The sequence below is a fragment of the Lithobates pipiens genome, unplaced genomic scaffold (genome assembly GCF_037356315.1).
Source record: "Lithobates pipiens isolate NorthernLeopardFrog02 unplaced genomic scaffold, aLitPip1_a1.2 Scaffold_28, whole genome shotgun sequence".
Lineage (NCBI taxonomy): Eukaryota > Metazoa > Chordata > Amphibia > Anura > Ranidae > Lithobates > Lithobates pipiens.
This window is the reverse complement of record NW_027507789.1, coordinates 146,729,294-146,745,320: the sequence shown is the minus strand read 5'-3', so window position 1 is coordinate 146,745,320 and position 16,027 is coordinate 146,729,294. Positions and strand designations below refer to the sequence as shown.

At 43.7% G+C, this 16,027-nt stretch overlaps 1 protein-coding gene across 3 annotated transcripts in view; it reads right to left on the bottom strand.

Annotated features, from left to right (window-relative positions):
• The window catches only part of MYO15B (myosin XVB), a 337,586-nt gene that overhangs the window by 112,472 nt on the left and 209,087 nt on the right, over nt 1-16,027 (bottom strand). For all 3 annotated transcript variants that reach the window (XM_077459669.1, XM_077459670.1, XM_077459671.1), the window contains 4 exons: nt 15,611-15,698; nt 8,640-8,793; nt 8,430-8,539; nt 3,599-3,658 (listed from right to left, as the gene is read on the bottom strand). In XM_077459669.1, the coding sequence (XP_077315795.1) occupies nt 3,599-3,658; nt 8,430-8,539; nt 8,640-8,793; nt 15,611-15,698 (412 nt within the window). The remainder of the gene's footprint in view (nt 1-3,598; nt 3,659-8,429; nt 8,540-8,639; nt 8,794-15,610; nt 15,699-16,027) is intronic.

Below are 16,027 nucleotides of genomic sequence, written 5' to 3'. Positions count from 1 at the left end.
GCTCCGTCCCGTTTCTCTGGGGACTCCAAGGCCTGCAGGGGCTTCCTCAGCCAATGCACAATTCATTTTGAACTTCAGCCCCAAAACTTCCTGTCCGATCGGGCAAAAGTCGCATATATCATATCCCTCCTGTCCGGCGAGGCGTTGGCTTGGGCCGCCCCTCTGTGGGAACTGAATGATCCAGTGGTTTCTAGCCTGTCTGATTTCTTGAAACTTTTTCGGAATATCTTCGAGGAACCAGGTCGTGTCTCCTCAGCGGCTAGCGCTCTTTTAAGTCTCCGTCAAGAGGCCGCTTCTGTGGGACAGTATGCTCTTCAGTTCCGTATCCTCTCAGCTGAATTGAGCTGGAATAATGAGGCCCTAGTTGCAACCTTTTTACATGGCCTCTCTGATAGAGTGAAGGATGAATTAGCAGGAAGATCCCTTCCTGCTGATCTGGACAGTGTCATCACCTTGTGTAACCAGATCGATATTCGCTTTCAGGAGAGGGCCCTGGAAAAAAGACGCCAGCACTCCCCGTTCTTTAGGCATCCTGAGTCCCCAGTCCCTTCTCCTCGATTCGAGGAGCACCCCCTGCCTACCGAGGAACCTATGCAGTTGGGCTGGACTAAGTTATCTCCCGAAGAACGCGCTAGGGGCAGAACTCTGGGCCTATGCCTCTATTGTGGAGCTAAAGGTCATTTCCGTGAAACTTGTTCTCTTCGTCCGGAAAAACGCTCAGGGCTAATACATCTGGAAGGTGGAGTATTAGACCCTGAAATATCACCTTCACCGTCTCGTCTTCTCCTTTCTGTGTTGCTTCATGTCGGTGCTTCCTCTCGTTCGGTCTCAGCACATCTTGATTCCGGAGCCGCTGCCAATTTCATGGATTGGGAAACTGCATCCTCCATGAGACTTACCCTTTTGCCCCTTACAACACCATTGGTGGTCTTGGCGATTGATGGCACGGTTCTCCCAGGGGGTCCTATCCGCTTCCAGACTATTCCTGTTAAGATGTCAGTAGGGACACTCCACCAGGAGTGGATATCCTTCCTTGTCTTACCTAAGGCTTCATCTCCTATCATATTAGGTCTTCCTTGGTTTCGGCTCCATTCTCCACATGTTGACTGGTCTGTTGGACGGATCCTGGCTTGGGGTTCCTCCTGTTCCTCTTCCTGTCTACTCAAGGGTACCCCAAAGGAGAGACTTCCCGTTACCACCACCCCAGTATCTTCTGATTTTCCTACTGTATATGGCGATCTCTGGGACGCGTCCTGCAATAGTCGGACTGGTGCACTCTCTGGGTCTTGTGATACTCTGGATGAGGAGCCCACCTATGAACCTGAGTCGATCATTCGCTCCAGTTCGCATAACCATTTACCTCTGCCTGTCCCTAATCTCCCTTGGACGCACAGCCAGGCTAACTTGTCTGCAAGTTCCAGAGTCGCTATGCCTTGTGATGCGATTGAGATGGTCGCTACATCTGACAATACTAATCAGTCTGCCTCCACACCACTTATGCCAGTCCAGCCCATGCCCTATGAGCTTCCTGCTTCTTGTTCAGGACCTTCTGTGACCCAGTCTCACCCTACTACTACTATGTCCGTTCAAACCCATTTTAGAGGCTCAATCCATCCTTTGGATAGAATACCTCATTCGGCCAAGAGGGGTTTTCAATCTTTTTCTCAGGGTTCTGTTTGTGTTTCTGCTATCCAGCTTAAATCTTGCGACATGTCACCCTCTAACCAACCTGACCTCAGGGATCCACTGACCTCTGCCCAGTTTGGTGGTCCTGTGATGGATGCCCAACTCAACTTTAAGGGTGAGGGGGCCCCTGCTCAGACTCCTGATCTTCTCATGCCCTTACCCATTCCTAAAAAGCCTTTAGTCCTCAAGTCCTCTCGTCCTCTCCCTACCTCTGCTTTGGTTTCTGAGGATAATCTAAAATACGAGGTTAGTCAAGTTTTGGATTCCCGGCTCCGTAGAGGCATTCTTCAATACCTCGTACTTTGGAAAGGGTTGGGTCCTGAGGAGAGGTCTTGGATCACTGCATCTGAGGTCTTTGCTCCCTGTCTGTTAAGGAGGTTCCATCTGGAGTTTCCCTTTACGCCTGGACCCAGGCAGGGAAGGGGGAGGCCTCGTAAGAGGGAGGGTACTGTCATGGTTATGCAGTGATTTTCCTGTGTTTGCTTACCTTCCCTCATGTCTTCAGACTAAGAAGCCAGCTACTTCCACCTGGTGGTTTTTATAACCTCTCCTCTAAGCATGGCTCCACCCCAGGCCCTATCAGGGAGCCTATATAAACCTGTGCACTGCAGGGCTCAGTGCTGATCAACCATTGTGTATTCCTTTGTGTATTAGCTTCCTGTTTCCTGTCGTGTGCTCTGCTACTGATTTCCGTTACCGACCTTGGCGTGTTCTGACCATCCCTGCTTGCCTGTGACCCTGACCTATTGGCGTGTACCCGACTATTCTGTTCTGCTTGTGGCCCCGACCTTGGCTTTGTCCCTCACCATCCCTATCCTCCTGTTGCCTACTGTGGGTGTGAGCTGGGGGACCCTGGGGGTCGCGACCTGGAGCCAGTTGCAGCCAAGACCATCTTCACCACTCGAAGCTCTGGTGAACACCAGCTGGCTCTTAGACTCCGCGCCCCAGGGAATCTCACGCTCTATCCCCAGTGGGATCTGTCCCCGTCTGCAGCAGTCAGCCGTAGAGTCCACAACCTCGCGGTGCACTCCTCATCCCTACGGTGTGCACCTGTCACCTTGCCTCAAGGTGAGCTGACAATGAATTTGTAAATTAAGCATTTATGGGGTACTGAATTTAATGCCTTAGCAAAATCTAGATACATTACATCCACAGGCCTTCCACTATCCAAATTACAGCTCACCTCCCTATAGAATGTTAAGAGGTTGGTCTGGGAAGAACAATTATTCATAAATCTATGTTGGTTACTACTAATGATGCTATTTTCATTAGCAAATACTTGGATATGGTCCCTTATCATTTCTTCCAATAGTTTACATACCTTCGATGCTAGGCTGACTGGTCTGTCGTTTCCAGGTTTATATCTCTGACCTTTTTTGAATATTGGTACATTTACTTTTCGCCAATCAGCTGGTATTATTCTAGTCAGCAAGCTGGCCTTAAAATTTAGGATTAATGGTCTGGCTATTGTGTGGCTAAGTTCTTTGCAAAATCTCCAGCCATCTGCTTCTAGTGATTTATTCAGAATATGTTTTTCTAGTTTCTTTTTTGAACACAGGTTTCTGTTAGCCACAAGGCTATCGTATTGAGGTGTTCAAAAACAAATACTGCATTTTGGCCACTAGATGAGGCTTCAATCATGCAAGATATTTTTATAACAGAACATGGAAAGTTTTGCTGTAGCTGAGCGAATGTGTGTCAAATTTGTTCATCGAACGGTTTATACAAAGACCCCAAAGTACTGGTTAGTTGTCTTTGACATTTCAGATTCACCTGCTTGATGCCCAAAACTCTCTTGCATATATGTTTTCCTTTGAAGCTTGATAATTGCAGATCTGGGTATAATGGGATAATATTCACACACATGGAAAATATTTAATTAAAAAAGACTGCATCTGGTACTATCATTCACCTGCTCACACAGAAGGTTCAAATAATATGGATGAGTGAATTTTTCTTTCGGATAGAAGATCTGGAAAGAAAATTATTCACAATTAGAAGATATCAATGTAAACATCACTTAGGAAGTTCCTCTTATATGCTTATAAAAAAAAAAAAAAAACAGAAAACATCATTTACTTTAGGTGGACAGCTATTTGGTTCTCTTTTGTCTATCCCAATATAGCCAACTTTACCAGCTTCACACTGAGGCAGTTTTCAGGTGCTTTAGTGCTAGAAACAGCCCCTGCTAAGCGCCTGAAAACCACCTCCCATTCATTTCAGTGTGTATTTTCACACTGGGGTATAGTGCCTTTGTGGGACGTTCCTGAAAAGTCCTGCAATTGCTTTGAAAGCACCGCAAAACTGCACTTTTTACCCTTTTTTAGGTAAAAAGTGTCCCGCTAGCAGCCGAAAAGAGTCTCTTTAGCACTAATGGCTGGCGCTTTCAGCATGAACGCAGCCTTAGTGTTCCCGACCACTGCCCCATTCCACTGCTGCAGCACCTCAAAAATCATTGGCACCTCTGCTTAACAATGTGTTATACAGGGCCCCAATGTGCACCCATAAGCACTAGAAATCACTACCTGATAGGGTCCCCCAACAAACCGCCTCCCGTCCTGAAAACAATCAAAACAAATCAAAATAATATTTTTGCTAAAAATACAATAAAAACATTAGTGGATACAAACATAACTTACAAAATTTCTGCTGAATCAAGTCTTTGGGCTCAGTCACATGGGCGCTGTGGCCAGTGTGAACCAGTGTTTTTTCTTCTGTGGCTGGATTTATGTGCAGGCAGCCTATGTCACACTATTGGGATGTAGCAGCTGTACAAGCGCAGCCACAGGTTTGACAAGCATGTGGTTGCAGGTCTGCGGCCCGCAAAACATACAAACTGCATTTGGGGTCACGCACCCAAACCTGCACACTTAAAGCGGAGTTCCACCCAAAAATGGAACTTCTGCTTTAAGGGGGTTGACCCCGTGACATGCCACATTTGGCATTTAATTTTTTTGGGGGGGGGAGAGGATACCCTCTCTTTAGAGGGTCTCAGCTCCCGCTTCCTCCTGGTGCACAGCGGCACCGGAAGGGAGATCATCTCTCCCCCTCCCTCTTGGCAATCATCTAGGACATGTCACAGGTCCCAAATGATTGCCCAGACAGTTACGGCGCAACGCGTTTCATGCATGTGCAGTGGGTGCCCGGCAGTTACAATGCCGTCACCGCAGAGAGGGAGGGGAGGGGAGCAGGGCTTTGTTCTCCCATATCGATGGGACAGTTAAGTGTCCGATTATGAAAAGTCAGCAGCTGCAGTATTTGTTAGACATGTGCAATCATTTTCGTCTGAATGCATTTTCGTCTGAATTTCTGGTATTTCTGTTATTGTTTTAACAAACGATAGCGAACGTGCAGAATACGAAACCCAAAAGATCCGAGTGGTCAAATGCTCCGCCCATAGGCTATAGAAAAATTTTAATGTTGGTTGACTAGTAATAAAAATTAATATAATTATTACTAGTGTCACACAACATTAGAATTCTACTATAGCTTGTAGGCGAAACATTCGACCAGAAATGTACAATTTCGGCATCGTACAGTTTAGCTGCTCCATCGAATCTTCTTAGAACATTCGACAGGCACCATAAGCCTTCAATGACAGATTCAACCTTTATTATTTAATATTAATTAATTAATTTTATATTATTATATTATAATAATATAAATATTATAATATTATTATTATTTAATTTTATATTATTTAGTTATTTTGGATTTTCGGACGAATGCATTTTTTAACTAAACTAAATAAATAAAAACATATTTCGGGAGTAACTAAATAAATGTATTCTTTGGATGAAAACTAAATTCTGAAATGAAATATTTCAGTGTGTACATGTCTAGCATTTGTAGCTGCTGCCTTTAACAAATTAGGACCCATGGCTATATTTATACAGCCGCTGCATCCCCATAGAGTAACAGGTGGCTCCAGCACAAACAAACCACTCATTAACACTGTATGGGCCAGAGAACCCAGTCTATATCTCTGCAGACCCAGCTGCACAGAATGAATGCACAGGCGTAGCTCTGTACAGTTTACTGTGCTTCAGTTATGAATGAACATAGTAAGTGATCAGTACCGATCACTCACTATGTTCATTCAGAAAAACAAAAGGGCCAGTAAATATTACATTTTACTGGCCCCACCACGCTTTCCATCCTGAAACACCTGCAGCAATCAGTGGGAGGAGAGGAAAGGAAGCCACCAGCATCGCAGAGGGAAGGGGTACCAGGGGGCCCTAGGCAGGAGAAGGAAGGGGAACCTGCACAGGAGGAGGTGAATGGTGCGGGGGGGAGGGGTGGCATTTACTGGAAATTACTCCCTGTAATTCCCCCTCGCAACAGCTGAATACTGGCAGGCGGGAGAACTACAGGGGATCAGTACCAGATAATGCCACCCCCCCGTGGCACCGATCACCCCCTCCTACTCAGGTACCCCCCCCCCTCCTGCTTTTCAGCCGGCCTGGCCCCATACAGGAGGACCAGTGGTACCCTCTTATTGGCGGCTATATATATATATATATATATATATATATATATATATATATATATATATATATATATATATACATTTATTAAGAACGCTGTCAAAAAAATACATATATTTTAACTGTTTATTTTTATCAAGTCACAAAATGCAGAGTGCGTAAACAGAAGATTTATTGGTGTGATTGCCGACTTAGCTTCAAACCAGCGTAATTTCTTCTAGGTACATTTGTGGAGTTTTTGCAGGGACTAGGCAGGTGCATTGTTCCACACATCTTGGAGTGGAACCAACCACATTTTATGTTGCGAACACACGACCGGACTTTCCGGCAGAAAAGGTCAGACGGAATCATTACATCGGATATTGCGATAGTGTGTGGACTTCAGACTTTTTTATTCAAAAATTCTGACGGACCTAGAACATGTTTTAAATGTTTCCGACGGAATCAATTCCTATTGGGAAAATCATTTGTCTGTATGCTATTCCGACGGACCAAGTACGACGCAAGGGCAGCTATTGGCTACTGGCTATTGAACTTCCTTTTGTAGTCCCGTCATACGTCATCGCGTTCGAAACAAACAGACTTTGGTGTGATCAAGTGTAGGCAAGTCCGTTTGGTCGGAACTCCATCGGAAAGACCATTCCGAGTTTATTCTGACGGAAATTCCTTTTGTGTGTACGTAGCATTAGGCTGCCTCAAATCCTTTTGTCTCTTCATGAAATCCCAGACAGACTCCATGATGTTGAGATTAGGTCTTTGTGGGGCCAAACCATCACTTCTATGACTCCTTGTTCTTCTTTATGTCGAAGATAGTTTTTAATGACATTGGCTGTATGTTTGAGGTCATTGTCCTGCTGCAGAATACATTTGGGACCAATCACATGCATGAGGACACTATTGATTGAGCAAGGTTGAGGACCATAGATCCACCTTACCAATCGCTCGGTGTCTGCTACTCCTCTCTGTCAATCTCTCCACTGGCTTCCGCTCTGCCAAAGAATTAAATTCAAAATACTAACAACTACATACAAAGCCATCCACAACTCTGCCCCCCGCTACATCACTAGCTTAGTCTCTAAATACCAACCTACTCGTCCTCTTCGTTCCTCTCAAGACCTCCTGCTCTCTAGCTCCCTCATCACCTCCTCCCATACTCGCCTCCAGGACTTTTCCAAAGCCTCTCCAATCCTATGGAATGCCCTACCCCAATCCTACGCCTATCTCCTACTTTATTAGCTTTTAGACAATCCCTGAAAACACTTCTCTTCAGAGAAGCCTACCCCACCCACACCTAACTGTATTTTCATTTTCTCCATCAGCTCATCCCCCCACAGTTAATACCTTTGTTTCAACTTGACCCTCCCTTCTAGATTGTAAGCTCTAACGAGCAGGGCCCTCTGATCCCTCCTGTATTGATTTGTATTGTAAGTGTACTGTCTGCCCTCATATTGTAAAGCGCTGCGCAAACTGTTGGCGCTATATAAATCCTGAATAATAATAATAATAGATGTAGGGGGATGGCCAAGGAAACTTAATGCAGCAAATGAAAGACACATCAGGCTTACTTCCCTTTAACATCAGAAGATGTCCAGGAGTGCCATTAGCACAGAACTGGCGGAAACCAGTGGGACCCAGGTACACCCATCTACTGTCTGGAGAATTTAGGCCAGAAGTGGTCTCCATGGAAGTATTGTGGCTACAAAGTCATACCTCCGACGTGGAGACAAGGCTAAGCGACTCAAGTATACACGGAAAAATAGCAACTGGGTGTAGCAAAATGGCAGCAGGTGTCTGGACTGATGAGTAAAAATGTGAAATATCTGGCTGTAGCAGGAGGCAGTTTGTTTGCCAATGGACTGGAGAGCGGTACAATAATGAATGTCTGCAGGAAACAGTGAAGCATTGTGGAGGTTCCTTGCAAGTTTGGGGCTGCGCTTCTGCAAATGGACTTAGAGATTTGGTCAGGATCAATGGTGTCCTCAATGCTGAGAAATACAGGCAGCTACTTATCTATCATGCCATACCATCAGAGAGGCATGTGATTGGCCCCAAATTTGTTCTGCAGCAGGACATGACCCCAAACATTAGAAACTATCTTCAGCGTAAAGAAGAACAAGGAGTCCTGGAAGTGATGGTTTGGTCCCCCATGCATTATGTATATATCAGTGTCCTATAGTAAACTGAATGAATACATTGCACTGGCACTTCCCCCTTGTAATGGGACAGTGCCTAATTTTAAAAACTCTATAAACTTACTTCCTTCCGCACATAAAGACTCCAGTTCACATCACTGTAGGAGAAGTAAACACTGGCACTATGTTTGATGAGAGCTGACTTGGTGGTGTGGTCACCTTCAAGCGTTCTCCCTGAATGCAAAGGAAGTTCAATTGGTAAAATGAATACAACGGAATGCTTTTGAAAAAGAAATTACAAGATGTTTAGAAAAACAATGGTTATTCTTTTTACCTGCACCCTTTGGAGCCTGAACTTCTGGGGCTGGTGGTATAAAACCAGATGCAAACAGCCCTAAAAGTGGCTTTTGCTTCTCTCGAATAGAATTTTTCGGCTCACTCTTTTCTGTAGGAGGAACTGGAGGAGGTGGTGGTGGCTTTGGAGCATTCTTAAACAAAAAAAAAAAAGAAAAGGATTTATTTGTTTTGTGCAATGCTTTTACAAATGTGTTGATTTAAAAACAAATTTCATTTATGGAGTTCCCTTCAACTAAGCAGCATTCAGAACTTGGGAAAGCAGGGCCGTCTTTAAAGCAGGGCAAAAGGGGCAGCTGTCCTGGGCCCTCTCATTGTTGTGGGGCCCAAATCAGCTGCCTCATACTTGCCAACAATCCCATTTTAATTTCCCTTGTCCCTTGAAGTTTTAGTCCCTTACTGTGTCCTGATATCCCAGTGTGAAGTGCTGGTACTAATGCTGCACAGCTCTGCCTTATTGTTGTGTAGAGATGACTCACCAGCAAACCCTGTGTTTACATGTAAATTATTCATATGTAAATAGCTGCATCCGGCGGCATAGATATGTAAATAAAGGTGGCATGTATATGTATATCATGACCCCTGCAGTGAGGAGATGATGTGCTGTAACCTCTAGCAACCAATCAGTGAGCAGTCTTACTGTACAGCAGGGGTCTCAAACTGGCGGCCCTCGTCAGTAAGCGGTAATGGTACACTGTAACCTCTGGCAACCAATCACAATCGCTGCTTGATCTGATACAGTAAACTGATTTTAAGTCTAGCTGCTATTTATTATATGTCTCAGAGCAGGTCGAAAGTGAAATTGTATGAGTGGGGGGGCCCAAGAAAACGTTTTCCCCAGGGTCCAATCAATATATCAAGTTGGCCCTGTGGGGCAGCATTCACTTTTTTCTTTGCAGGGATAGCGTTTCCTGGCACATTTAGTTACATGATTAGGTTGCTTAAAAAAAAAAAATAATCAAAATCAATAAGAAGGCAAAAGTTGGCAAAAGAGTAAATGAGTGTGTTACAAACAAAATGCTAAATATAGCAACTAAGGCCAGTTGTATAACCCTCCACTCCACCATCTTCACCAGGCCCAGAGTCTTGTGCCTCCCCTCTCCAACTCTTTTAGTACAACTAAAGTAAAAACTTTTTTAAATGTTTTTGACAGAGTGGAGAGAGATTAGAACACTTGCCAGTTGTTATTGCTGTCTGTGCCCCCATTAGGGAGAATCACCCTCTATTTGTCCTGTATACCATTATCAATGAAAGTAAAAGCAAAACCCAAATTTTGGGTTGTCCCCAGAAAAGTAATAGAGGGAACTAATGGGGACACTAGTTCTGGTGACCTAGTTCTGGTGACCTGGCGGTCCCCAAAAGATTCCCTATTACCACTTCAATACCATGCACTTTCACCCCTTTCTGCCCAAGCCAATTTTTAGCTTTCAGCACTGTTGCATTTTGAATGACAATTGCGTGGTCATGCTACACTGTACCAACATTTTTTTTATCATTTTGTTCCCACAAATAGAGCTCTTTTGGTGGTATTTGATCACTGCTGGGGTTTTTATTTTTTGCGCAACTCACTTCCTGTCCCATAGCCAAAAAAAGTGAGAGGAAATCTCTGCAAATGAACCACTTCCTACCTGGCCTATAGCAAAATGACAGCCAGGCGGTGGTTCAGTTATACTGACTTTCAGGATAACTGCCGGCGCGCACTGATCTGTGGTGCAGCGTGTCAGTCAACACATTGCTACAGCGATCTCAGTAAAGAGCCTCTGGCAGTGTGCCCATTAGTGCTGCCTTATCAGTGTCCGTCAGTGCAGTCTCATCAGTGCCCATCAGTGAAGGAGAAAACATACTTATTTACAAAAAATGTTAACAGAAACAAAGAAAGCTCGCTGAGAGGCTGAGCCAGGTGTCGGCCCAGGCATGTGAGCATATCCTGACTTCATTGTCACCATCTTGCCCAAGACTGGACTGGCTCTGTGAGAATGAACTGCACTCCTGTGATCAACAGAAGTACAGCCAAACAAGCTTTGGCTGTACTTCTCCTTGAATTATTATTTAATATCAAAAACCATAGTTCATACATACCTATATTCCCTCTATAGGCTCACAAGTATAAAAACACCCAAATAACTACCCAACTGCACGTTAGACTAGCATCCAAAAAAAAGAAAAATAATATGAATTGACTATAATGATCACTATAATGACTCTATAGTGATCATCCAGTTTATATAACTTCATGCCAAGATTTCAATAACTTTGAATGGTAATGAAAATACTGGTAAATGTGGGGCAGCTGCAACCCTTGAGCATAGCGATCTATTCAGTAATCAGAGTAATTGAATGCAAGATCTGCCAGCAATGAACAAATTTAAACAAAAATCTTCCAAATATTAAGCACTTCTGTATTGAAGGACCTCGTGGGAAAGTTCAAAGTTTGAGTATGAGTACATAAAGACATGAATTCAATGTGTTCTTTAATAAACGGGTCACCCCAGTTTCACAAGAATCCTTTGCGTAGTAGGTATATGTGTCATCCACATGACTGGCAGGACCCAAGGTTTCCCAGCAGAACATTGACCAACATTCACACTGACTCTGCTGGCCTATTTGCCTTACTGCATCCAGGTGCCATATACTCCTCTGGTAAGCAACACACCCGTCAATCCACATGATGTAAAATAAACCATGATTCATCAGACCAGGCCACCTACTTCCATTGCTTCGTTATCCACTTCTGATGCTCACTTGTAAGTGTTTTTGGCTGTGAACACAGGTCAGCACGGGCACCCTTACCGGTCTCCAGCTATGCTGCTATACAACTACGATCCCCATATTTCTGCTTTCAACATATGAACTTCAGGCAAATGTGTTTACTTGCTGCCTAATATATCCCACTGACTTTCAGATACCACTGTAAGGAGATAATCAATATTACTCACTTAACCTGTCAGTGGTTGTAAGGTTATGGCTGATCAGTGTACAGCAGGGATATGTAATTAGCGGACCTCCAGCTGTTGCAGAACTACAAATCCCATGAGGCATAGCGAGACTCTGACAGCCATAAGCATGACACCCAGAGACAGAGGCATGATGGGACTTGTAGTTTTGCAACAGCTGGAGGTCTGTTAATTGCATATCCCTGGTCTACAGTATATTTCATGTGTAGTAATTGGGACAATTCCCCACTCTGTTTGTCCTAATGTCTATTGTCACAGAAAGAGAAATTGAATGGTAATCCAAAATTTTAAAGTTGTCCACTGAACAAAAGGTAAGGAGAAAACTTCCAATGAGTACATATGTTTCGGGAACAATTGTCTAGGAGGGAATTCCTGCCACTTTGGGAGATTTCCTCCAACTTCCTGTTGTGTGTCTGAAACACTTTCTTACAGCCTGGCCCACACAGAGGGATCTGGGTACAGACCCCAAGGCACAGCACCCAGGGTTGCTCTGAAAACTGCTAGAAAGCCTAGGGCAATAAGCAGTCAGATTTACCCCGGATGCCTGCATACTTAGATGTGCCTCTTTTAATCATCAACCATGTCAGTTGCTAAATGTTCTACCTTCATTAAATGTAACCATATTGCTACTCTTAGAGGTGCCTCTCTTCTCTTTTATACTCTGTAGTTCCTGCTGGATTTTGCATCTAATCCCCTTGTGGAGGCTGCCATTTGTGGATAGACATTTTATGGTTACATAAACATTCAGATTGCCATAATCTTTTTATATGGACTATAAACTGAAGGACTTATAGATAAATGGTTGTGGAACGAATCATCCGTTATTTCCATTTTTCTTATGGGGAAATTCATTTTCATATACAAGTGCTTTGGATTACAAGCATGTTTCTGTAACAAATTATGCTTGCAATCCAAGGTTTTAAAAGCTAGTTCTGAAATCTCCTTGCTGTCACTCCCCCTTAAGTTAGCTCATCACTTTGCCCAGAAGTATTTCTGAGTAATTAGCATTGTCCTTTAAGGAGCCCATTTAATGTTACAAAAACAAGGTTGTTTTGAGACCAAGGACCTTCTTTTTTTCGAAAGTGATCTCTAGCTTTTTTTTTATTGAGGATATTGTGCTAACTTTCCTATGTTGGGCACTGCTTCACCTCAAGGAAATATTTCTCTTTTACTTGGCTGTGGTGAGGGCTGCCAGGATTTATCTCACAGCCACTGCCTCTTTCTCCTGCTTACAGATCTATTATTTATAAGAAAATTTGATGGGTTGTTTCCATTGTTGGGAGGCATTATTGGTTAATGAATGCTCTTTGTGATGCTTGGATGAACAATGTAAGCGTATGTAATCATATAGATGATAATTTTGTTCCAATGTCTTGAAAATCTCAATTAATATTGAATGTTATTGACATTATAGATTAGCCTTCTTCTATCTCCTGAAGAAGCTTAAGTGCAAAATGTGTTAAGGCAAAAGACCACTCCCCTTATGTTTCTACATGGACTGATGATTAAAGTTGTACAAAGGTTTTTTACCTTGAAGTAGCAGTTCACCTTAACACTAAAATCTGTACATTTATAGGCATTCTCAATCTTATGCCGCATACACACAGTCGGATTTTCCGATGGGAAATGTTGGATGTGAGTTTGTTGTCGGAAAGTCCGACCGTGTGTATGGGGTATAAGACTAACCCTAACCTATCTAGCCCGGTAAAGAAGAAATCGCTATGCATACCTTTTTTGATGCGATCCCACGCTGAGCTGTCAACGACGACTTCACTGTAGAGGCAGGTGCAGAGGAGGCAGCCGACAACTGAAGCCTCAAAGTAACTCTATGAGTGACGTCACTTCCTATTAATTTCCCAGCCATTGTCACTGGTCTCCTCTGCAGAGCTTCTGACGCTGGAGACCGGACCGGCTTCAAAAAAGGTATGTATTGCGATTTCTCCTTTACAGGCTTAGATATGTTAGTCTTAGATCGTGGATGTCTGTAGATTTTGAGTTTTTCGTTTTAGGATGAACTTCTACTTTAATGCATTTTCAGCATTAAGGTAAAAAACCCTCTGCATGTAGTTCACGCACCCCCCCCCCCGCCAGCACCCCTTATACTTACATGAGCCCGATCTCAGTCCAGCAGTGATGTACATGAGAGCAGAGGCTCTGTCTGCTCTCTCCCTCCTCATTGGCTCAGAGACAGCAGTGAAAGCCATTGGCACCTGCTGCTGTCCATCACAGCTGGGGACGGGGCCACTGGGTCAATGTGGGATTGAGCCCGCACAGGTATCCCCATAACAAACCGCCACTCTGTGGGGGAGGGGGGTTGCTCACTAGTTTATCATGGGGACTTGAGAAGAGGAGGATTGGGGCTGCTCAATAGTTTAATGCACATAGCAGGTAAGTATGATGATAAAAGTTGGACCGTCTTTACGCACATGTCATTTTTATATCAATTGTTATTTTTGAATTATTGAATAAAATTTAAATTTTTTTTATATAATTATGTGAAGTTTTTTTTTGGCACCTTAAAAGTCCCTTTTGTTTAGTGCAGGAGTCTTCAAACTATGACCCTCCAGTTGTTCAGAAACTATAATTCCCATAATGAATGTAAGGCCGCGTACACACGCGGGGACTGTTCGCCCAACTTTGTCCGCTGAACAGTGTTTCGGCGGACAGTCCGCTCGTGTGTGGGCTTTCAGCGGACAGTTTCAGCGAACAGTCCGCTGAACAAGGTTTTTCGGAATTTCCGAAAAACTGTCCGCTGAAACTTTGTTTCAGCGAACAGTCCCCTCGTGTGTAGGCTTGTTCGTCAAACTAAGTTCCGCGCATGCTCATAAAGGATTTACACGCCGAAAGTTATAATGCAGTGTATAGGACGTCGTATTTTTCATCCCGTCGTAAGTGCCGTTCACGTCATCGCGCACGGTTTCAGCAAAATGTTCGTTCGTCGTGTGTGGCCATGTCCGTCCATGCTAATTTTGAGCGGACTGTTTGCTGAAACTGTTTGATGGACAAAGTTGGGCGAACAGTCCCCGCGTGTGTACGCGGCCTCAGAGTTTTACAACCCATTTACAATGGATGTGTAGCTCTGCAACAGCTGGAGGGCCGTAGTTTGAAGATCCTTGGTGTAGAGTATATAATTAAACACATTTTCTTTGGTTGTTGTGCAGGCTTATGAGTTGCAAGATGAAGTGCCTTGTCTTCATGGTAAAGCCCACTCCACTAGGGCTATGAGAGCTTCTTGGGCTTTCAACCTTTCAAATTTGGCTGAAAGGTTCTTCAACGTCTGTTTAATGTCCTTGGTTTCCCTTTTGCTTTGTTTTCTCCTTATTGGAATGGTTCGCCTGTGCTTGATTTGATGTGCTCGTTCCTCTGTTTTGGACTGCTTTTGAACATCCCTAGGTTGTATTTTGTATCATCAATCTGTGTCCCTCATGGGGCAATAAAGAAATTAGGATTTTGGTACTCACCATACAATCCTTTTCTTAGAGTCCTTTGAGGGACACAGCTCCCTCCTCCTATATGCTATTGTTTTTTTTTTGGACTGTCATCAAAAACTTAAAATGTGTGAGATCGGAAGGCTCAAAGCCTCGAGGGGGCTGGCCTTCAGTTTTCTATGTGCCCAGCGTTCATTTATTTCTTTTGAAAGTAGTATAACCCTAGGGTGATTATTTATCATTGGGCTGTGCCCCTCAGTGGACTCCTGGAAATGGATTTTTAATTTACACAGTAATGTGTGACTGACAGCGACATGAGGAGTGATGGCTTTGCGCCACCTCTGCTGCTGTATGCCATAGCCCACATTTGTCACATTTTACATCAGGGCTGATTGTTACTTTTCAGTGAAAATGTTCATGTATTGATTAAAGCACTCAATTTCTGACAGAGAGGATACTTTTATCAAAAAATCATATTGTTTCTTGTATGGCCAATAATGCACTTTCCCATCCCAACTGCTCTTTAAACTGTCTTTATTGAATATTCCAGTATTTCTTATTGGCCTTACCCCATCTGGAGGGGGAGCAGCATTCCGGAGTCTCTCTAGGGCCTCCTCTTTGGGATCTTTCTTCTTTAAGAAGGTTTGGGCTGTCCTCCTACAGTACAATAAACAAAGGATCACACAAACCATAATGGCATTAATTCCAGGAAAGCAAAGACATGAACAACTTTTACTTATCTCAATGGCTGTTGTCTAGGTTTATAAAACAATTGCTCTCTCCCAGATGCCTCTTCTGCTAATCCTCAAAAATCCTACTTACTTAAAGTGGTAGTAAACTTTGTTTTTTGACTTGTACCTACAGGAAAGCCTATAAAAAGGCTTACCTGTAAGTACAGTGAATATCTCGTAAACTTGCACTGTTTAGGAGATATTCACACTGCATGCAGCCGGTGACATTAGCGGTGCAGGCACACTGAATGTCCG